The 25568-nt window shown below is 30.6% G+C and overlaps 1 protein-coding gene across 2 annotated transcripts in view; it reads left to right on the top strand.

Annotated features, from left to right (window-relative positions):
* Window positions 1-2283: 2283 nt before the first annotated feature.
* Window positions 2284-25568, top strand: part of LOC129615851 (endoplasmic reticulum metallopeptidase 1-like) — a 36375-nt gene continuing 13090 nt past the window's right edge. For both annotated transcript variants that reach the window (XM_055531234.1, XM_055531235.1), the window contains exons 1-9: window positions 2284-2546; window positions 12725-13407; window positions 13469-13553; window positions 16968-17243; window positions 17321-17704; window positions 17802-17985; window positions 18042-18226; window positions 18302-18442; window positions 18501-18603. In XM_055531234.1, the coding sequence (XP_055387209.1) occupies window positions 2532-2546; window positions 12725-13407; window positions 13469-13553; window positions 16968-17243; window positions 17321-17704; window positions 17802-17985; window positions 18042-18226; window positions 18302-18442; window positions 18501-18603 (2056 nt within the window). In that variant the 5' untranslated portion in view covers window positions 2284-2531. The remainder of the gene's footprint in view (window positions 2547-12724; window positions 13408-13468; window positions 13554-16967; window positions 17244-17320; window positions 17705-17801; window positions 17986-18041; window positions 18227-18301; window positions 18443-18500; window positions 18604-25568) is intronic.

Here is a 25568-nt window from a genome sequence, read left to right as displayed (position 1 = left end):
ATTCATATTTTTTTTTTTCCTTATTCACTCCTAGTGAATAAGGAAAAAAAAAATGCACTAGTTTCATAGCGTCATAGAGTTTAACTAGGTAGGTGACTAGCCTGCCGGAGTTTTATTTATATTAATTATTTGAGGTTATTAATATTTACTGTTTATTTTTCTTAGGTTTTTAATATCGAATATTACGAATATTTGAAAATTACTTGTATAATATTTATTAGTATTGTATATTAAGTTATAATAATATTGAATATAGTTTTTATAGTGACCTGACCGGGGTTTGAACCCGAGACCCTTCGGTTAAAGGACCGGTGCCATAACCACTGCACCAATGGTCAGATATATATTCATATCAATATTTAATAATTATCTTTCATTAATTATATTTTCAACTTGACTCTAGAGTTACTTCCCATATCTTGAGTTAACTGACCCTATGAGACAAAAAAGCTCTTCACTGAAAAATAATGAAATGCTTTCAGTAACATATAAAACGTTTAAGTGGAAAGTTGTGCTTGTTGTTTTTCCGCTGTTTCAAGAATTTTAAAATAATTATAAATGAAAATATTAATATATTTTCTTGATTTTTCAAATATATTTTCGAAATTTTATAATATAAATTCGAATAAGTGTGAATTTATTTTAATATTTCTTCTCAAAAAATAGCCACTTCGATTTAAAAAAACCCATATAAAATATGGGTTTTTTTAAATCGAGCATTGGGACTTGTTAAATATAAAGACATTAATTTTTTATATGACTTTATTTTTCTTTTATAAAAATTTATTGAGAAAATTTTGTTGTTATTTACATTTCTACACTAAACGTTTTTCATTAGATCTCTCTAGTCAAATATTTGAAAAAATGTTAAAAAGAGAGACAACAAATCACATGTCGGCAGGAGAAAAAGAATTCTCATTTCAAAAAATATAAAACAGACCGAAAACTTGAAAACACTTTCAAAAATGTACGTAAATTAGCCAATAAACGTCAAAACTGAAAATATTTATCAAACGTAAACAAATATTTTTTAGTTATGCCAAAAAACAAAAGTTTTAATTTTGGGTTAAAAAAGTGTGAAATTTATATGAAACAAACATATCGAGCAAAGAACGAATTTTAAATGCAGTTGTTGTAAAAATTTATGGTTGACGAAAAACAGTTTTTTGAAAACTAAAACCTTTTGATGTAACCCAGACAAACATGTTTTTTGACAGCTTTATGATTTTAGAAGTTATTAAAGCACAAAGGGACAAGGCAGTTATAGTTTATTATGCAAAGCGTCTTATTTTGTATTGTGAAAATGATGACGCTTTGTTTAATAAAACTTGAAGTTCTTCCACGTTTTTAAAAATTTCTTATACATACCAGACAGATCTATAATAATGCATAATGAATTACTTATCCTAATTAGTCCCTGTTTTGCATGCCACTGAGTTTTAATGGGTAAGCTATTAAAATAACAATGCATCTAAAGCAAAAACCCATATCATGTACTTTTTGATATTTTTTGTATTGATTTTAAGAGTTTGCTTTCTTTTTTAGTTTAAAATGGCGTTAAACAAAAGCATAAACATAAATATGTATTTAGATCTATTTTTTTTATATGGGAAGATTTTGTATTGTGGGAATAAATAAGAAAAATTCCATCATTTTTACAATGTTGCACATCTGACAACACTCAACAAATAAGACAAGATCATTTCAATTTGAGTATGTAGGTCTTTTACACATTTCATTAGCATAGCTGTTGAAGAATAATGTATGTTGCAAAGGTGTATATAATTTTTATCATTAAAAACTAAAATATTAGTTATTTTTGTAAACTATATGTTGTGCTTGTAACGGATTTATCCAGCGTTGTGACAGCTTTTTAAATATTTTTAATTAAATTAAGTGCAATTTACAAAAAAGTTCTGCTTTTTAAATTTTTTAATTTTAATTAGGTGCAATTTACAAAAAAAAGAGTAAACAATGTGTTTCATGAATATTATATAAAAAAAATTTTATGAGAAGTTAATAATATATGTACATACATGTGCTCAAAATACAAATTTTCATAATTTAATGCGGCTACATACATACATATATATATATATATATATATATATATATATATATATATATATATGTGTGTGTGTATATATATTACTATAAAAGTAAATAATAAATTTACATATATTTATGTATATATGCATCACAAATTACATATATACATTGTATGTACATACATAACATAATTTTGTAATTTTGTTTAAAGTTAAATACATATGTATGTATATTGACAATTGCGAAAAATGCTTAATTTTTGTATGAAAATAAAAGTAAGAGGAAGATATTATATATGTACATACACACATATATAGTGGATTATTGTGAGGTTATCGACACTTAACCGCATTGATTTGAAGAAAATAGATATCACTGACTCATAATAGAAAATTCTTAGTTACCTTTTTCGAGAAGAACACAACGCGCATACAGCAATTGAACTTCCGATGTTTATTGATGCGAAATTGAGTTGGGTTTAAATGGAATTTACAAAGGTAAATAAAAATATTTTTCCCTTAAAGCCTATTTCCACAGACATTATAGGAGTCTACGCTATTTCAAAATGTTCAGCATCTGACTCTCATTTTTGCATTATAAAAAATAGTGGTGTTATACAAAAGGCAAATTATGAAAAATCAGAAAAGTTATATACATACATATGTGGTTATGTACATATGTACATGTTTGAATAACGTAAGGTAAGGTATAAATTAGACAATTTAAAATGTTAGGTATACACGAGATAGATTGGTAATTTGGATCTAAACAAAAAATAGTAAAAAAATGTTACATGATGATAAACTGGAAACTTACATCTAAAAATATTTTTATTTAAATAAATTTGGAAGCTTTATTTTGCTGTTTGTAAAATTGTCGAAAGAAGGGATTTTGCATTAAACATAAATTTTATTAAAAATATATGTCCTAAAATTTATAGAAAACCTATCGATACAGGCCTTCCCCATTGAAATTTAAAAAGGTACTTTAAAAAACATTTGGAGTTAAATATTTGTCATTCGCGAACGAACTAATCTTAAAGAACGAATCACTTCACACAACTTAGATGATTAGTTCGCTTCCTTAAAAATGAATCTTTCATCGTTCACTATAAATTCTAATTCTTTTTTAGGGTTATTAAAAAAAATTACTGCATATATGTACATTTTTTATTTACAATTGGTAATTGATATACATTTTATATTTTTTCTTATTTCTTTCTGCATTAAAATTATGCAATACAAATAAACTGAATTGCTGATACAACGTGTAGTTGCTTTAATTAATAAGTATAGTGCCTAGAGTAAAATTACGAAAAAAAAAATAAAAATAAATTTTAAATTTTTATAGGGTAAATTCACCAAATTCTAAACAAATTTTGCTTTTATTAGGAAATTTTACTGAAATTTTTTTGTATACTTATATTGATGAAAACATTGGGTATTTTAAATAATCAGTGTTAACTGTTAACTTAAAATTAATATACGACAAATTAAAACTTTAAATCTGCAAAAATAGGATGTTTGATAAGAAAAAGTACGTTCAAAAATCGTTGTATGTATTCTAAATTTCTAAAGCATTGTTAAAAATTTTGTTTATATATGAAACAAAAATATTTCAAGTTTGAAATATTGGAAGAGAAAGTGAAGGAAGCCAAGGTCCATCCCGGACTGTAGAGTTATAAAAGAACAAGAAGAATTTTTCAAACTAGAAAATAATTTCAATACAAAATTAATTGAGGAAAAACATACGAATTATGTCGAAGTTGACTCGATTGCAGTGTTAATTTCAACTTGCTTTTCAGTAGCATTTTGTCTCAAAAAAGTGGTGTGGAGAGCTTTAGCGTGCTAATTTGCTTTAATTTGAGAGCTTTAGCGGGTTAACATGAAAAACAAACAAACAAAAGGCATTTGACTAAATAGAGGCGTAGCAGGAAGTGCTTGTACAAAAATGTTTTTAGGCCCGTACATGTAAAATCAGGTCACGCAAATGACTTACGCGTCTGCGCAACGTATTGATATTTTGGCCTTTGGCAACGGTAGATATATTTTTTTCTATTTGTTGCTTGTTTTTTTTTTCTAATGTTAAATTTATCTGATTTTTGTCAATTCACATATTATGTAAAGCGCGAACTCAAAAATTAACAACATAAACTTTTTGGGAAAATAATTTTGAATTTCAGAAAAACAGAAAAATTTACATAAAAACATATTTTTGGATCTCCGTCAACTTTTTTATGAAAAAAAAAACTTAACTTTCGAAAAAAGTGCTCTGGAATAGACATTCCGCTAAAAATGCATTCACACTCCTTTACTACATTTGTATAAAAGATAAAAGGTCTTATCTAACCTGTCGTTCAAAAATTGACACGCTTTTTGAATTCAGTTTTGTTTAAAATGGATTTCATATGAAATTTTGTTTACGAAGACAATGTTATATTTTTGCGCAATATTTTTAATTTTAAGAACAAGTTCTGAACATAATTTTGTAATGAAATGATATGAATATATGTATTCATATGTATAAAAGGTAGAATATGAAAAGTATAGAATAGAAAATATAGTGGACCCTTTAACAGGCGTGTTTTACATTTTTGATTATTCTGAAGAAAATATGTAACAAATTGACTTGAAATTTTAATACAAGCTTCATTTGACAGTACGCAAAACCGCCCAACTTTTTTAAGAAATCAGGTGTCAGCAACTGGACGTTTACTATGGGCCAAATATACATTATTGCGTATATAAAGAAAAATAATCAAACTATTTCATTAAAATTATTATTTAAATTCGAGATGTTAAAACAATGAATCTAAAAGCTTTTACGAAAGATCAGTGCTTGTTAAACAAACTGAAACTCTAGTCAAATTCACATTTTTCTAGATATGTTAATTAAAAGCTTGTTAGTAAATTGTAAGCTTATTAAAATTGTAAAGAAGAGTTTAAGATGCATTTTCATAATCTTTTGGAATACTTTTACTAAGCTAGACAATATACATTCCGGTTGGTTATGTGCCTCTTTATCTGGTTTTCTGTGAATGTATTTGTTAAAATTGCATATGTATTTTTGGCGAAATGACATTTCTGAAAAATAATTTTGCTGTTTAATATTTTGGTCTAGAATACACGATTGAAAAGTTAGTTTTTTTTTTTTTTTTTTAATTATATATGTATACTGCAACTAAGCCCAAAGGGTTTATCTAGCAATTTAGTTTTCTTAAAATTATATCACGGTTTGTGGGATTCCATCCATTGATGAGCTGTCCCAATGTAGGTAAGTTGTTAAACTTTCATTTAGTTAAAGCGCTAAGTCCAGTGGCTTTGTTCTTTTTAGTCTTCTCATAATTTCATTGTTCTCATTGATAATCTGGATCATATTAATGTTTTGATGATTTTGAAGTCTATTTCGGTGCTTTGTAGCATTGATTTTAATTTCTTCTTCTACTGTGGTTATTCCCAGGTCTCTATGTAAAGTATCGTTACGGATAAACCATGGTACATTGGTGATGGTTCTTAAAATTTTGTTTTGGCATCGTTGGATGATATGTGTGTTTGTTTTTTTCGGGCATCCCCACAGTTGAATACCATAGGTCCAAATGGGTTTGATTACTTGTTTATATATCAAAAGTTTATTATGTAGATTGATTTCTGAATTTCTTCCAATAAGCCAGTTTAGTTGTCGTGCTTTTAAGTTTATTTGTTCTTTTTTTTTTTTTTATATGTTTTTTCCATTTTAACTTTGCATCTAAATTCATGCCTAGGTATTTAGCGTTGTTGGAAATAGGAATTATTACATTGCTTAAGTGTACGTTTATCGGTTGAAACTCTCGATTAGTAAAAAATACATGCATTGACTTATTTCCATTTAATTTAATTCTCCACTTCTTGGTCCATAGCTCAATTTTGTCTAGGCTCGATTGCAGCTTTTCTACACACTCAGCAGAGGTGATGCCAGTAGCCATGATAGCTGTGTCGTCTGCAAATGTTCCCATGAGAGTGGTATCATCTCTTGGAATGTCATTGGTGTATAATAAATATAATATAGGACCTAGGACGCTACCCTGGGGCACTCCTGCCTTTATTTCTTTGAAAGCCGAAAATTCATTATTTTGCTTCACTCTAAAATGTCTTTCTGTTAAATAGGAGGCTAGTATTTCATAATACGGCTTCGGTAAGTCTCTCTTAATTTTGAATAACAGACCCTTGTGCCAAACCTTATCAAAAGCCTGGGAAACATCTAGGAATACAACTAAACAGATTTCTTTTTCTTCTAAACTTGATCAATTGTTGAATGATGACGACGAAAACCAAATTGGTGATCGGGTATCAGCCTCTTATCATTTATTATAGGTGCGATTCGGTTGAGCAACAATCTTTCAAATATTTTAGACAATATGGGAAGCAATGATATTGGTCTGTATGAACTATTTTGGTAGCAGGTTTTGACGGTTGAAGAATCATTAGTACTTTCGCCACTTTCCACTGCCTAGGTACAAAACGTAACCGTAACATGGCGTTGTATATACATAGTAATTTTTTAATGGCTTTAGATGGTAATTCTTTTAATATCCTTTCTGTAATTAGGTCTTAACCAGGGGCCTTATCATTCTTTGTATTTTTTATTTCTAATTTTAATTCACCCATTTTTATTTTGTTAATTCTTTCAATTCCAGTAGATTCTTCACCTCTATAGATAATATTTTCTTGCCATGTTTGCCTAGGTAATGGTACGAAGACTTTTTCTAGATAATTAGCAAAAGAATCTGCCTTATCTTGGTCAGAGATAATCCAACTTAAATCCTGTGATTGTAAGGGAGGTATTTCTAACTTAGGACGACATATGCTTTTGGTTAGCTTCCATAAGGAGTAATCACTATCTTTGGACGCTGTTGGATTTTGTAATTTGTTTGATATGTTTGCATTTTTAGTAGACTTGATGAGGTTCTTTAATCTGTTACTTAACTGATTAAGTTTGGTTTTGTCATCAGGATGTCTGGAGTGCTGCCACACTTTTCTTATTTTCCTTTTTTCTTTTAATAGTTTTCTAATTTCCAAAGTGCATGTTACATTATTTTTAAATGTACTATTCTGGGAATCCGGCGTGTTGGTACATATTGTACTATGGATGTCGTTAACGAATATATCAACTTTATTTTCTACTTGGAATATATCTTGCAGTGGAGTTTGCAGATTAATTTTTTCATCTAACACTATCCTTACTTGATCCCAATTTGTATTGTTATTACCCAACTTAGGTGGTTCTTGCCTCAGTAATAAAGATTCACTAAAAGTCATTACTACAGGCGTGTGATCTGAGTAGATATCACAATTTTCAGATATGCCGATGTAGTTTCTAGAAATACCCTTGGTGATAAAAAAATCTACAAGATCCGGTAATCTATTAGGGTCGCTTGGCCAGAATGTAGGTCTACCTGATGAATGGAAATCACACTTCATTTTTAAACCAGCTTCGTATAATGCTCTCCCTTTTGGAGTTGTTAATCTGGATCCCCAGAATGTGTTTTTTGAATTGAAGTCTCCTCCTATTATGAAGTTGTGACCCAGGTTTTCAAGCATTGATTGGTAATCATCTGTCTTTAGGTTATGTTTTGGAGGGATATATATAGCTGCAATAGCCTCCATGGGCTCGGTTTTCTGGGTGCACGGCCTTGAAGCATTTAAAATTTTTTATTTCCAGGTAACTTTCAGAAGTAAAATGTGACTCTGAAATCAGGCATATATCTATTTTTTCTTCGTTTAGAATAACTTCTAGCTCTTGTTTTTGTTTTAACAAGCCATTAGCATTCCATGTCATAATTCTTAGTGTTTGATTCATTTTTTAAATGTGTTTGTGCTAATTATATTTTCTAATCTGTCTATTCTTAAACATAGTTGTAAATGGTTAGTTTTTTGCTCTTCTAGTTTTGTTAGGATCAATTCAAGTGTGTTTTCTAAAGTTCTTGACCGCGCATCAGTTTTAGCAACATCAGCATATAGGGGTTTTTTATTCAAATTTGATTTTTTATCATTTATTGCACTTTGGGTTATCACAGTTGGGTTATTATTTTTGGTTATCACAGGTTGTATCACAGGTTGTTTATTTTCGTTTCTTATCACAGCATCTTTATTTGGAAAGCGCACATTCTTATTTCTATCTTTCATTGATTGGTTCCTCTTTTTTTGAAATTCTTTTGCAACTTCACAGCCCCTATAGTTTGCGGGATGAACGCCGTCACAATTTGCACACTTTGGGGGAGTGTCTTTGCTTATTTTACATTCCGTGCTATGGTGTTTTCCTCCACATTTAACACATTTAGGTTCCCTATTGCAATAGGATCTTGTGTGGTTGAAACCTTGACATTTTTTGCATTGTGGTATTTCGTTTGGTTTTTTTCGTATGGGTTCAATTCTGATTATTAAGTTTAGAATTGATTTTATGTTGTATATTTTTTGAATATTTTCATTTTTGCCAAAGATAAGCATGAATAGAGGTAGTTTTCGATTATATGTTATTTGATTGCCATTTTTATCTTGTGCTTTTTCTTTTTTTAGGATATTGACAGCATCTTTTATGTCTAGACCTTGGGCTTCTAGATCTTTAATTATTTCATTTTTGCCACAAGAGCCGTGTAAGCCTCTGGCCGTTACTTTTATGTATCTATCATTTTTATCTTCATAGGTATACCATGATATTTTAGCTGTTTCTAATTTTTTAACTAGAGCACGGTAGTCATCTGGTTGTTGTAGGTTAATTTTCCAGTTGTTATTACTTAGAGACACTATCTTGAATTCTTTGATAGCCGATGATACTAAGTCTTGGATCTGTTTATATTCATCTATCCCAGTAATGTTTATAGGAGGCGGTTTTCTTGTTCTCATATGAGCAGGCTCTTTTTCATTACTAATTTGCATGTTGTAAGTTGGCTTGACAGGCTCTGTAATAATATTGACGTCCGGAGATGAATTAGCTTTCCTTTTTTTTTGAGTTATATTTTTGTGTTTTAGTTTTTCACACTAAATCAGGATCTGTATCAAATCCTGAGAAGTCCTCTTCACTTGTTGATATTGTTCTAATAATGTTTTTGGGTTTTTTTTCATTATTTGCATTGGTCATCGACTCTTGTAGTTTCATGTTAGCAGCTTTTAGTTCTTTTATTTCGTTGAGTAAATTTTTTATTACTTCTTCATTTTCTTTTACTTTTTTTTCTAGTGCAATATATTTTTCACTTTTAGCATTGGTTGTTTTTTCTGGTGGAGTACGTTTGGTAAGATTACTCCTACTGCCTATCGAATCGACAGGTACTTGTTGCAATAGTTGGCAATTTTATGAATTATGAAGCATATCGATTTAATTAATATAATACACATGGAAAATATATAAATATATATGTGATTATATAAGAAGTACGCATTGTGGGAAACATTTCATACCTAATTAGCAAATTTGTGAATATTAAATGTACATTTTCTCAAATTTTAAAAAATTCACAAAAATCAACTTAATTCTTCGAAAAGACGCACTGTTTTTTCTTGTAGTGTAGCATTTATTGAGATCTTAAAAAATGAACAGAGCCTGAAAGGTTTTTTTAAATAAATTTTTTTAATGTTCTAATAACACAGAGCTTTAAAAATATAAGCACTAGTAAAGTAGAAAACGATTGAATATTAAGTTTTTCTAATTAAAAATTTGGAAAAGTTGATTTTGTCGGAGATTTATGATGTTAAAAAGGGCCCCCTATAAATCTCATAAGAATACGTGTAAATTAGTTGGCTGTAAAGTGTCATTCTCTTTTAGGGTCCAGGCCTGTATTTCTGTCAGCCGTGATACATGCTTAAAATTGCAATTTTTTTTAATGCATTTGTAAGATAGAATTTACAAACCGATTTTTTTGAAATTTAATTTTTAAATTAAAAAAAAATATGTGGAACTAGTGGAGCTAAAAGTATTAATCAATTTCCTTCATACAAATAATTTTCGACACCCCTTCTATTTAAACATATACATAAATTTGAAATTTATTTTTAAGGTTCTCTCTGAGATATATATGGCATTTGTAAAGATCATGAATTCTAATACTTTTTAACGCTAGGTCATGAATTCTTGTTTTTCATTGTCATTTAAGTCCAATGACTATCGCTTTTTGGAAAAAGTATTTTTTATTTATAAATTATAGTACTCGTACATAAGCTGACAATACATAATTAGTTGTTTTTGCATATGACTGTCATTATACCCGTACGAACGTATGTTCGAAGGGTGTACTAAATTTGCCTTACCGTTTGTAACGCTAAGAAATAACGGTGTTAGATATAGACTCAAGTGTATGTTTCTGATCAGCGTCAAATTCTGAGTTAATTTAGCTTTGTCTGTCCGTCTGTCCGTCCGTCCGTCCGTCCGAACGATAACTCAAAAACTAATTCAGCTAAGTTCACCAAATTTTCACAAATGATTTATTGTAGTAAGTGCCAGAACCCTATTTAAATTGGACATGATCGGGGTACCGGTTCGGGTAGCTGCCATACAACTTCAAAATTTATTTGGCTATATCTCAGAAACTATAAAAGTTGTGGTATTGAAATTTCATAAACGAATATATTAGTAGGGCCAATGTGTCTCATAAAAGTCGTTGAAATTACTTGACTCCTTCAGGTACCTGCCATAAAACTTCAAAAGTTATTTGATTATATTTCAGAAACTATTAAAGCTATTGTATTGAAATTTCACACAAACGAATATATTAGGAGGGCCAATGTGTCTCATAAAAGTCGTTGAAATTACTTGGCTCCTTCTGGTATATGCCATACAACTTCAAAAGTTATTTGGCTATATCTCAGAAACTATAAAAGCTGTGATATTGAGATTTCACACAAGTAAATATATTAGTAGGGCTGATGTGCTTGATAAAATTCGCCAAAATTTGTTGGCTCTTTCTGGTAGCTGCCATACAACTTCAATAGTAGTTTGGCACAATCAGTATTTTGAAAAACACATAGTACTGAAATTTTGCATAAATTAATATGGTAATACGGCAACTTAAAGTCATAGTCTGCCCCATAGTTAGTTATGGCACATTAGTTATTCGCACATAGGATAACAAATTCGTACGGGTATCACAGAGTTGACAAGGTCAACGTTTTCAAATGAAACTCTTTATTGCTGAAAATATGTGCTAGTTCATTCGTTTGGTTATTTTTGGCAACATTTATATGACATGTAATGTCTTTATAATCCCAATGCTCAGAGAGAAACTTGAAAGCACGACCTTACTTTATATGGATTTTTTTTAAATCGAAGTGGCTATTTTTTGAGAAGAAATATTAAAATAAATTCACACTTATTCGAATTTATATTATAAAATTTCGAAAATATATTTGAAAAATCAATAAAATATATTAATATTTTCATTCATAATTATTTTAAAATTCTTGAAACAGCGCAAAAACAACAAGCACAACTTTCCACTTAAACGTTTTATATGTTACTGAAAGCATTTCATTATTTTTAAGTGAAAAGCTTTTTTTTCTCATAGGGTAAGTTAACTCAAGATATGGGAAGTAACTGTGGTGTCAAGTTGAAAATATAATTAATGAAAGATAATTATTAAATATTGATATGAATACATTGTAAAGAAAAAATTTGAAGAGGGGATTGGAAAATCATATCTAAAATACAATCAAATATTATTTTTTAAATACAAATTTTATATACACTTTTAAATTTTACCTCTATTTGTGAAAAAAAATTTTAAAACTTGACTCAAAAACTCCGATTGTAAAATGACAGGTAGTAGGTACTGATGTCAATTTTTGTCCGTTTGCGTTTACTATTAAGACTCAGGCAGGGCCATTTTATAAATACATTGCTCTTGTTTACCTGCTAATAAAATATGAAAGAAGGGCGCAACAAAATTTTGGAAGCACTCAATATAACATGTTTGAAATAGTTTTAAAATAATTATTTAAAAAAAAATTATTGGAAGTATGTACATACATATTTATTTTTAATAACTTAAAAACTAACTGAAATTATTTGAAACAATTTTATAAGTAACGTATAAATAACCGAAATGAGATAATTCAAATTGTTGAAATGTGTCAACCTATATTACTTTTATTAACATTTTTGTTAGCCGACACTACTCAACTTACCTTATTGGGTAACATGTGTATGAAAAATCATACATCCTTCCTCATTTACATTTGAAACCATACCGAAATATGAATTTGAAATTTTTTTTTATTTTTTCTTTCCTCCCACCTTTCTTTCTTTTTCGTGCAACAGAATTTAAATGGGAAGCTTTTCAAAAAATGTGTATAATATCCTGAGATTTTTTAAAATATTAAACTCTTTTTTACGTAAAAAAAAGAAAAGAATATGACATGATACCCAACTACGTATAGAACGCATTTAGGAAAAGTGTACAATGTTAAGAGCTTTTAGTAAAATTTTTGGAATGTGATACTTTGTAAAGTTTATGTCGTAAGCGCCTTATTGAAGTCCTTTTTCTATGAAAATTATGTGTAAAGCTGTTCTATTCTGTCGCTAATTTTAACTGAATTACTAAGTGTAACTTTCATATTAATTGTAATAATATTTTTTGTGATTTAACAATATTTGTAATTTAATTCATAGCACGCATAAAAATTCATAAAAAATTATATTATTTTTATTTTAGGGATCATCATCAACTTTCGCGCCAAAATATAAAACCCTTAAAATTACGTATTCAAAAAACAAATTAAATTTCTTTTGGTCAGGTTTGTATTTCACCTTGTGGGGTTTTTTGATTTTCCTTGTGTGGTGGCATTTAAAAAATATTTTACCGAAACCCTACTCAATCAACAATGAAACAAGCTTGCAAAATGAATTTATAGCTGAAAGAGCTGAAAGGCGACTTCAAGATTTGGTTAGAATTGGTCCGAGAGTTGTGGGTAGTGCAAATAATGAACAAGCTACTGTAAAACTTTTATTAGATGCAATTGAAAAAATTAAAATATCCGCTTCAAACAAGTTCAAAATCGAGGTAAACAAGCAACTCGGCAATGGAAGCTTTTACATTTTTGGTTTTGTCAATATTTATCGCAACATTCAAAATATAATAGTAAAATTAACACCAGTTAATTCAACAAGTACTTCAGCTTTATTAATAAATAGCCATTTTGACAGTCGACCTGGAAGTCCGGGCGCCGGTGATGATGGTACAATGGTCGTTGTCATGCTAGAAATATTAAGAGTTTTAATACATAGTCAAGAATTATTAAAACATCCAATTATTTTTTTATTTAATGGTGCCGAAGAAACTGGCTTGCAAGCGTCTCATGCATTCATAACACAACATGTTTGGGCAAAAGATGTTAAGTAAGACGTCATACCATATATTTTGTAATATTTTTTTTTGATTCTCAAAAAAATTTTTTAGAGCTTTTATAAACCTAGATTCGGCTGGAAACGGAGGTAGAGAAATTCTATTTCAATCAGGACCGGCAGCTCCGTGGTTGATTAAAGTATAATTTTATTTTTAAATTTTAAAGTTATGAGTTTATTCAAATTTTTATTTATACAAGAAGACTCATTAATAAGCATTCAAATTTTGACCAAACAAACCAAAAACTTTGTTACATACCAACTTTTAGAACCTAATTGTTTCATTTCAAGTCATTTGTGCCACCCATTTAACACTTATACACGAACTAAAATATTATAATAAACAAACCCGCCAATAAAATTTGCTTTAAGATATCTACTTAAAAAAGCTTTAACGTCTTTTTTTTTAAATATAGAATAATGTCTTTATATCTAACAAGTCCTAACGCTTAATCTTTTTTACTAAGTATTCCGATTGCCCTGTTGAAGTATTCCCTTCGTTCTTGCGTTTGTTTTTAAATTCCATTGATCGTGTCATATTTCTTTTTAGTTTTTTCTTTTATTAAATAAAAAAAAATTTTATACACATTTTTTAAAAAGCTTCCTATTCAAATTCTGTTGAACGAGAAAAACAAAGATAGGAAGAAAGAAAAAATTTTTCATCTTCATATTTCAGTATGGTTTCAAATATTAATAAGGAGGGATGTATGATTTTTCTATGGGCATCTTGTATTTTTCAATAAAGTAATTTAAGTACTGTCTGTTAACAAGAATGGTAGTGAAAGTAATATAACGCAGTACATTTCAGCAATTTCAGTTATTACACCTTTCAGTTATTTGAGCGATACTTATAGAATTTTTTCAAATAATTTCAATTAGTTTTTAAATTATTAAAAATAAATATATACATATGTATGTACCTACTTATAAACAATTTTTTTTGTACATATTATATTTTGCACTTGCAAAATTTATTTGTGTTCTTCTTTCATATTAAATATGAAGGAAACCTGTTAATAAATTTTCTTAACAAGTAAAGGGGAGTTATCTATTTACAAAATGTATATGTGTGTATATTTTCACAAGTAATTGTGTGATCTACTTTAATTCTAAACGCAATCGGACAAAATTTTTTATAAGTACCCGTCATTTTGCAATCGAACTTTTTGAGTCATCAGCTATGAGACTATTAGGCTATTTTTTGCTATTTCAAAAATAAAAAAAATATCAACAAAACAAGTCGTAAAAATATATGATTATATTTTTCAAAACATTTAAAATTTGTTTTTTACCTAAGTAATTGGTTTAAGTTTTGAAATTTCTCAAATTTGTATTGGTAAAATAATATTTAATTTTATTTTAGATATTATTTTCTAATTCCCTAAAAATAAAAAACTTCTATTTTTTCTAATGCAAAAATGTAAAGTTTCTTTATTATTGATAATTAATAATAAATATTTAATAATTCTTTTTTTAATTATATTTTGAACTTGACATTACAATTACATGTCATATCTTGAATTAACTTACCCTTTAAGAAAAAAGGCTATTCACTTAAAAATAATGAAATGCTTTCAGTACCACGTAAATGTTGAAGCCAGAGGTAGTTTTTCCGCTTTTTTTTGTAGATGTATTTTAGGAATTTTAAATAATTATGAATTAAAATATTATATTTAATAGATACATATTTGAAATACAACTTCGGAATTTCACCTACTTTATAATAATTATTGCTTTATTTTATTTCTTTTCAAAAAATAACCTTTTCAATTTAAAAAAAAAACCCATATAAAATAAGGTCGCGTTTTCAAGTTTCTGTCTTATCATTGGGATTTGTTAGATATAAATATATTACACAGAAAATTTTATACAAAAGAGTTTTTAGGTATTTTTTTAGCTACCATTTTGAAGGCGATTGATATCTTATACCACACTTTTTACCATAGCTTTTGCATATTATGTTTATTTTTGTTATAACGCATAACATTTACTACTTCCAAATATCACATATTATAGTAAATCGTCCAATATCTGTTTATGTATGTATATTATCACATTGATATGTTGTCATAATAATACATTTTTCTCTTTTTCCCCGGGACCAAAACCCTAAGGTCCTTCTCACGTCGACCCATAGGATATTTTCTGATTTTCATCCCCATCTGCATTAGCCCTATACATACCCCCAAAATAAACCGCAGATAGGCATCATCAAACTGCGAAATCCTACACGGGGTCTGCCTTTCAAGTAGATGCACAACGTAAGGCTTTACTATTTTTCTCTCCCTCGGACTAAAATTTTTAGATCTTCTTAGTCTCTCAGTAGACCATTTTAGCTCTAAGACCCCTCTTTTTTCCATACAACTTCGTCGAAGCCTATAGAATCCGGATGGCTCTACCGATGACTTCATCAAAATGGGGCCCTCAGCTCAGTCGCTGATCGAATTTTACTCCCAGATATTTGACCTCCCTGGAGGGCTCAATGATTGTGCCCCCCAGGCGATGTCGGACGCAAATTAAATTTCCACCGTCTAGTAAATGGTACAATAACTGCCATTCCCGCGTTAATGCCAAGGCCCTCAGCTTGCCTCCAGTTCTTAATAATCTTCCATCTGCTCATAATAGCGACCAAATCATCAACGTAGCCTTGCATATTATACCCGCTATGAGACAGGTTGTACAGCAGACCATCCATCACCATGCACCAGAGGAAAGAAGACAAGACCACACCTGCGGGAAATCACGCATGGCCCGGATAGTAATGCTGGCGCCCCCCGTACTGGCCGTAATTTTTCGGAAGCGCAGCATGGTCCCAATTCATCAAAAGGTGGGTGCCTCAATTCCCTTTCTTGCAGCCGCCCTCATTATTGATCCAAAAGACGTACTGTCGATGGCCCCTCCATATCCAGGAGGGCCCCAAAGGCCACCTGTTTGGTCTCCAACGTCCTTTCTATCTCCTGAGTGACGCGATGCAGAGTAATTTCGGTAGACATTCCCGCCCGGTAAGTGACTTGCTTTGCGTGCAATGGTGAGGCCCCTTCGAGTGTGGCCCTCATGTGCACATCCAGCATCTTCTCCATCAACTTCAAAAGAAACGATGTGATTGGCCTTCGGTATGAATACTACTCCCACCTTCCTCCAGCTTTAAGGCCTGAGTATTAATTAAATAATAATACATACGTTTCAGTTTGTATATATTTTTATTTTTATTTAAATATATAATTACACGGAAAATCCTTTATAAGACTGAAAGCGCCGCAGTCCCCAGGTTGAGCAACACGATTTTAGAATATGGAAAATAAGTAAAGATTTTGCTTAAAATTAGCTCTCAAACGGTTTTTGGAATGCGAGAAAATTTCATAAAGTTCTACCATTCCAAGTATTTTGTTTGTATTTTCCGTTCCAAGAAAAAGAAAATTTTTTAAAAGGAAACCCTTCGACCTTCAAAAGAAAATTTTTGAAAAGGCAAATCAATAAAATGAGCACTTTTTTTTTAAAGAATCGTCTTGTATTTAATATACATAAACAGTTAACATATATTTTTGTTAAATTAGCATTATGGAAATGTCGCTAAACACCCATTTGCATCAACTATTGCTGAAGAAATGTTTCAGAACGGTCTCATACCGTCAGATACAGATTTTCGAATCTTCAGAGATTTTGGAAACATCCCTGGACTTGATTTCGCTCATTCACAAAATGGTTATGTATATCACACAGCATATGATAAAATTAGTTCAATTCCAAGAGGTACACTACAAAATACAGGTGACAACATATTGGCGATTGTAATGGCTATTACTAATTCGAATGAATTAAAAGACCCTACCGTAAGTAATACTACCATGTAAAAAATTTAGAAGTTATTTCATCTATCATGTTAATGAATTTAACAAAATATTTATAGATTGAACATCCAAGTCAAGCAATCTTCTATGATGTTTTAGGTCTGTTTTTGATTAATTACACTGAAACAGAAGCATTTATCATAAATTTTTGTGTATCGGCAATTGCTATTGTTACTATTATTTTATCATTTTGCTTAATGAAGAAAAGTTCTGGGTTATTCTGCCGAAGGATTCTAACAAGGTTTATTATAATTTTACTTATACAAGTTGCTTCAGTTTTGATCGCTTTTGGTTTGGGTATCGGAGTTGCGTTTTTTTTAGATATAATTGGTTGTTCTATGGCTTGGTATTCACAAAGTTGGTTAATATTAGGACTTTATTTTTGTACAATATTTTTTGGACTTAGTTTAGTGCCATTAATTTACATAAAATTAACTGAAGAGGTATGTTCTTTATATACATATTAATACTAAATTTTATTGAACAAACAATATTCCTAATTGAACTTAATTTGTGAAATATTCTTTCGTTATTTTTCAGAATGAATTTTTTCCTCTTAATTATAAGATTCAAATGTTCATGCACTCACATTGTTTGCTCCAAGTTATATTTCTACTTATTTTAACAGCTGTGAAAATTCATTCAGGATTTCTTGTTATGCTATCTATACTTTTTTACACAATAGCTGTAATTTTAAACGTAATAACAACTTTACAAGGAAAATGTAAGAAAAATTATTCAAATTAAAAACATAGTTTAAATTTTAAAAATCGTCAACAGCTCTTTCGTGGATTGTTTTTCCTGTTTTATCACAAATTTTACCATTCATGTTTTACACATACTTGGTAATCATCATTTTGACAACTTTTATTCCAATGACCGGAAGGAGCTTTAGTAATTCGAATCCGGAGCTGCTTATATCAGCAATATCATTTGTCTTTGCATTTCTTATAGGAGGATTTTTGGTATTTTAGATATTTTACTGCCTAAATGGCGTTAATTACCTATTTTTTCTTAATTAATTAAAATGTTATTTTCAGATTCCTTTGCTTTTCGTTTTTCGTAAATCTGAAATTTTGGTTTCTATTTTTGCTATTACGAGTGTGATTTTTATAATATGCACAATTACTCCTATTGGATTTCCATATACAAAATCATCATTTCAAAGATTTGATGTTATAGTAAGGTTTTATTTTGTCTTTTTTTGCGTCCAACAAAGTAAATTTTTTTTTTTTTAAGCACACCACACGAATTTTTCGTGATCGAAACAATAAAATAATGACTAACGAATCTGGTTATTTAATACAATCTCTAGACCGAAGAGGCACTCGAACAATTAAAGGTATTACAAACCTACTGAAATATAGCATTTTTTCGAATAGTTTCGTTCGAAACTCTTAAGTTATTACCCTTATTATGATCGGCGAAACAAATGGCTAGACGAGTCGAATAGACTGGGCGAATCGATTGATATTTTAAATTATGATCGCCGAATGCTTTCATTCGCCAGATCCAAAATGTTGCTACCACAAGACACCAGAAGAACTACCGAAAACAATAAGGTTAAACACCACACATATGTACATTGTTTTTGCTTTTTTGCTTTTTTGCAAAAACAATTGAACTTTTCTATCCTTTAACAATTGCGGGATTGTTGTCTATTAATTTATTTGAATGCTCGAATTGTTTTCTGTTCGTTTTTTTTACGCTTAAATTAATATTAAACAATCAATTGTTTTTAACAATTATTTGTAGAATTTAACGAACTTACTTTACAGATGGTTTAGATTTCTTCATTATATCACTATAACATTAAATAAAAAGAAAACACTTACATATTAATTTGATTTTTGGTTACATTCGCCAAGCTTGCCACACAGAATTTTAATTCATAATACCAAAAATTTATATTCGCCGAAAATTTCATTCGCTTCGCTGATCATAATAAAGCACTGAAACGTATGTTGTTAATCCACAAACAATTTAAGTGGAAAAATTATTCATTAGTTAATAAGTCATTTATCCTATCTACGCGCATCCCTAGGATACTGCACCCAAGAACCAAGCTGCTCCTAAATATTCTTATTAAGAAAGGCAATTTTCTGACGAAACCTTATCCTTTTCCGGCCTCTTAAAGATTTGGAAAGTGCCAACAGCCCCTCTTATCCCTTATCTCACTCTTGGTTTCAGTCCTTGGCTAGCTCGCCGATTATCGCCTCTTCCAACCGTGAGTTCCTGCTTCGTCAACATTACAAGTATTTCCTCAGCAAAAATAACTTGTCCCGAGTTTCGTTGAGACCTGCCTTTCTTGGAGTGTCAGAGACTCACATCCGCGCTTGCCCCTTGAGCCGGTGGTGGTACGTCTCCAATAGACCTCCTCCGTTTATCACCAGATTCCTGGCCTCGTCAGGTGATTTTCTCTGCTCCAAAAAACGCAGGTAGCATCTGACCAAGGAAGGCTTACTTCCGCCAACGGTCACATGCGTTGATATTTTTTTCCTATCCTTTTTTCATTACTGAAGGAAGCATCACGCAGGTTAATCCCAATTTCCCTTGCAACCTTGTCACTTTTCGTGACGGTGTTTTCTCGTCCTGGTGTTTCTTGCGTTTTGTTTTGTTTCTCTGTATTTATGTTTGATCCCACGAACTAGGGAAAGGGTAGTGCGCTACGCCATAGTTCTGCATGAATGTTAAGAAGCTTAAACAGGGATACATCTTATTTGCTTTAGTTTGGATGAGGCTCAGGAAAACTGTTATCTAAGAACTACTTGGAGCACATTGACTAAGTCTTTTCAAAATCTGGTGGGAAGGTGGTTTGTGGATTAACCTCGGTTAGATCATTTTCCTTCTTTGCTATAGTAATATTCTTAGCCACTTCTGTGATGATATCGAACTTCACCCATAAGAGCAGACTTTACAACCTTTGTAATCTTGCCAAACAGCAATATTGTCATTTCGCTAAGAAATTTTTTTCTACTGCCGATTTCTCTGAAGGTTTTAAACATTCAATTAAATCCTCGTCGGTAGCCGTTGTTTCCGTCGACTTTTTGATAGGCTTCCCTACCGCATTTATATCGGACTTTGTTTGCATACAAGCATATCTGCTGTGAGAATTTCTACTCCCAAACCCACCGGGGAACTTAACATTATTGAGACAGCAAAATGCAATTTCAAATGGCACCGAAAAAGACAAAATAGATGGCGTCGCGTTCGAAACAGATGACGAACAGTTGGTTAGAGAAACGGATTGGATTCTTAAAAAAAAAATAAACTCAAAGAGGAGAAAAACTAAAAGTTCTAGAAAAACTAAAAATTGCTCCTTTTCATGTTGTCCTTCGATTATAGCGAAGACATGAAATTTGTAGAGGATAACATCTTCAGCACATGAGGATAAAAGTTGAGTCCAAGCCTTCAATAAGATTTGGCACGACGGTTTACTATTTAAACTTTGATATTACCATTACAATTCCTGGAGTTACTTGAATCATATTTATATGACACGCATTTTCGTATCAAACAGGACGATAGGTATCCAAGCTTAGGGAAATTAAGGTTGGCGTGACTCCAGGCAATATTCTGGATTCTATATTATACATGTCCTATGCGCGATTTAGAGGATATTACTGTGACTACATTTGCCGACTATACGGCAATATTGGCAGTAGGATCTAATGTTGGCGAATGGACAAAAAATTAGAGGAAGCAATTGACAATATGCGTAAATGGACATACTTATGGAAAATAAAGCTAAATAAATGTAAATTTGTTTATGCGAATTTCAAACAAAAATTTAGTAAACTCACCAAAATTGAATTTGAATAGTGTTATAATATCGATCCAAAACACAAAATACCTGGCATGTGTGCAATAGCGGCATTTGTAGGAATCTGGGTGTCCCCCTAGTAAGTGAGGAAATCAGGGACTGCGCCATGAAACATAAGGTGTGTTTAGAACGGCATGTAAATGTTGAGGCTTATAGGGTAGGGGGTTTAGACAAAAAGACTAAAGCAAACGAGACCTCTCGATTTAACCTTAAGTTTTGTGACAACACTACCGTGATTTCCTCCTGCGAAAACACGATAGAACAAGTTTGAGTAGTTTTGCAACTTTATGACAATCCAGTTGTGTTTTAGGTTGGGTTAAAGTTCCCCACTATTGATAGGCCTAATGATAATTTGGGTCCGCCTATGTTTGTCTTTCGATGATTTTCAACAGCTGTATTAAAGAAAAAAAATATTCACATTTTGTTCATCTGAAGTGCTGTTGTTAGCTTGCTTTCACCTGCCAAGATTTGAATTATTTCAGAGGGTGCGTAGAGTTTATAGATTTGAAGAACAAAGCATTTTGGATCGTAAGTCTATTGAATTTTAGGCCATTACTATCAGAACAAGACAAATTAAGCAAAATAAATCTTCAACCTATTAACTGCCTCCAGATATACAACGACTTAGAGATTTGCTCCATTTGCTTAACGATTTTCTGAAGTAGTACAGAATACATTTGACGTTGAATTATTTTCAGCTGATCTAAAACTAATATGTTCATACTGTAATAATATGTAAAACTGCCTTGGCTTTCATGATCACCACCCGTCGGAAGGAATCATTCTCAAGAGGTCATAGTTGTATTAATACAAGTTTATTTACACTTTTAAAACAAGTTTATTTAACTTGTACAAGTTCGATAATTCAGTTCTAATTTGTATGTGTGAAAGGACATTTGAGATTTGATTTAAAACTTTTAGTGCATATTTGAATTATTTAAAATCCCCTTTTCTTTAATTTTATTGATTAGTATACTGATTAACGTTCTCAGACATCCCAGCAGTTTTGCTGTTATTTTTTTCACTCTAGTAAGAAAATGGGGTCGTTAATTCTTCATCTTGTCAGATATGGCTGTATTTAGAATAATAATCTAACCGTTCTCAAATTCCTAGTCTGTTAAACTAGTGTGAATTTTGAGCCGAATAATAATAATAATAATTTTATAGCATAGGCGCCATATATGACCTTCTTTTCAGATGGGATATCTTAATTCCACTGAAGTTCGATGTCTAAAAGCTTTTAGTTTACGGGCAAAAGGTTGCCAGTAATCGTTATCTTCTCTGGTAATCGTAAGAACGACCTTTCGACCGTTTTAATTATAGCACTTTTTTGGCTCGCCTTTCACGATCTACACCACACATTGTTGCTGCAAAATTACTTTTTGTGACAACCGCTTGTGGTCAAAGTTTCTATCAACTTCGACATTTCAGCAGACATTATGAAATTTTTCTAACTATTAACATAATATCCAACTATTATGAAACTTTTTTTGCAGAAATTCGAAAGGTATAAAAGAAAAACAAAATATTGCAAGCATAGTTCGTATTTTTAATGTGAAAATTTGTAGTGAATAAGAAATTATAAATATTGCAAATTCATTGACGAAGGGTTTAAGCTCAGTGCTTCTGTTGAAAAACTGTCAAATGGTAACACTTTATGTTTTAACTGAATACTTAATTACTAAAGAAAATTTCGAAACGCAATGAACACTGAGCGTGTAATCTTCGCCATTCTACAGTTTTCAATTTATGTTCCAAAATTTTGTGTCAATTTCATTTTCAATTTTTCTTCTTAAATTTTTGTGTCAATCCTTTTACAACATTTTTGATTTAAATTTTACGTTATAAAATTCTGTTTCATATTTTTTTCATAATTATGTTAGCAATAAATAATTAATCAATACATAAAGAATTAAGGTCATTTCCATTCAAGATTTTGCATGAAATTTTTTTTTTTGTCATCGAAGGAAGGAGGAAAGCATGAATGCTACTAACATGCCATTCCCTGTTAACCCATAGTTAGTTATGTGTTTTATCATAAAAACCTCCTCCTTATATTCTGATACTAGTCCCCTTAGACTAACCATCAAATTTTCTTTAATATAGATTGTCAATATTTGGTGCTACTGCCATAACTGCAGTAACGTTAGCATATGTAGCCACAATTGTATTTTCTATTTGAGGCATATCTCTCGTAAAGAGCAGATATATTATTTGACCCAAAATATTGTCCTGAGCCACACCAGCTCTTAAGTCTCTAAGTGTGGAATAGTCCCCTCCTGTTTGACTCTAAATGATCTGTCGGTTAAATAAGAAGAGAGAATATCTACATATTGTTGTTGCACAAATTTGCTTTTCCTCTAGGGCTTTCTCAATAATATTTGTAATTTTATGAATTTGATCAGTAATTGATTGTTCTGCTCTAAACCCAAATTGGTGGTTCGGAATTAATGACCTCTCCTCAATTATAGGTCCCATTCTTTTCAGTAATAACTTTTCAAAAAAGGTATTTTCATAAACTCGATAGTGCAAAGCAGTAATGTGATACATACGCAATATATTTTTAACAGTTGTATAAAAATTTTTGTTGTTTTGAATTTGCAGTATTGTGTTCATGAACAAAAAATGTCGTTAACAAAAAACAATCATTTATTTTGGGTCAAATAGTGAAAAATTCTATTTCTGGAAAAACAAAAAAAGAAAACTGAAACAAATAGAAATTTTGTTATATTTAAGTACAACAATTAACAATTAAAAATGTTAAAAAAAGAAATACCAAAACTAATAAAAAAAAAAGTACAGCTGATTTAACTGCGCTAGCCATGGTAATTTAAATATTTTTATGATAGATTAACAATGTTTGTGAACAAACTTGATTACCAACATTTGTTTATGAACACAAATATAGCGCAGTTCTCTCTATATATCGCGATATACTGTGTTTATTAAAAGGCCTAAAGTTTCGACAAAATTGGTAGCAGAGAAATTGGTGTATAAGACTTGATATCATTTAATGGTTTACCAGGTTTTGGTGTCATTATAACTTCTGCCACCTTCCAAGCATTAGGCACATATTTTAATCTTAATGCAGAATTCATTAAAAAAGTCAACATTGTTCTACCCTTTTTTGGTAATTGCTTCAGTATCTCAGAGGTAAATAAATCATAACCCGGTGTTTTCTTTGACTTTAAACTTTTTTTTTCACTATTTCTCTTTGTGCAAATTGAGCGATAACGTTTTCTGCTCATTTTTGAAATTCTGCACATTTTTCATTGCAATATTTATGTTTAAACGTATGCCTTTTGGCCTAAAAATTTGTTCAAGATGATCTGCTGAAATATTAGCCTTGTCCTTATTTTCTATTGCCCATTTGCCATCCGTTCCCTTAATAGGGGGATATGTAAGATATGCTTTTTAATATTTTTGCAGCCCTCCATAAGAAATAATTACTTTCTTGTTCGGCTGACAAATTTTTAATGTAATTATCAAATGAATCTTCTTTAATTTTTCTTATTTTTCTTTTTAGATTCTGCGTGAGTTTAGATTCTGAGTGATTCGATTGAGTGCAAATTTTATCTGCCGGATCTCGTGAGTTTTGCCATCTGCATCTAGCTCTTCCCTTTTCGCTTATCATATTTATTATTTCTCTTGGGCAAGCCATACCCACGGATTTATGCTGATATTATTTTGTATTATTCCAGGCAGCGCTTTGTATGATTTTATTAAAATTCTCAACCTCAGAATCCAAATCATTTTGGGTTCGTACTTTGATTCTTAAGTTCATTTTATTCTCTATCTCTTCTTTAAAACTAATCCAGTCAGTGGATTTATTGATTAACATGAGCTTATTTTGTTTCTTGGTAACTGTCTCAGTTAAATTTAATATAGCTGCAGAATGATCAGAATCCAAGTCATAATTATTTTCTAAATTAATAAAATTTCGTGAGATTTTCTTGACAATAAAGAAGTCTAGCAGATCTGGTATTTTACCTCTATCACTTGGCCAATATGTTGGTCTACGAGTGGATTGATAGTGACAATCAATCTCTTCAATAGCTTTTCTTAGCTCTGTTTCTCTTGTTGAGGTCAATCTAGAACCCCAATCATCTCCCAGAATAAATTGGCTATCGTCTCTTTCTACTTTACTTATTTCATTATGTTTTATATTATTCCTTATTAAAATTGCGCAACCATCTTTTGATTCATTATTAGGATGCACCTCTTTATATTCTATGTAACCATTTATTTTTATATCTGTTTGCTGTTTCAAATGTGTCTCTGTTACTAAACATATATCAATATTTTGGGTCCTTAGAAATATTTCTAACATAGGCTTTCTATTAAGAACGCCATTTGCGTTCCACGTCGCAATTTTTGTTTTATCTGCGTCCGTTATGTTTTATTCTTTTTAGCGTACATATATAAACATTATCAAGCTTGTCTTCTAATCTGTTCAATCCCAATGAGATTTTTTTCATAGCTTT

Source organism: Condylostylus longicornis, unplaced genomic scaffold (assembly GCF_029603195.1).
Source record: "Condylostylus longicornis isolate FDR11 unplaced genomic scaffold, ASM2960319v2 ptg000152l, whole genome shotgun sequence".
Taxonomy (NCBI): domain Eukaryota; kingdom Metazoa; phylum Arthropoda; class Insecta; order Diptera; family Dolichopodidae; genus Condylostylus; species Condylostylus longicornis.
This window is presented reverse-complemented; position numbering and strand designations above follow the sequence as displayed.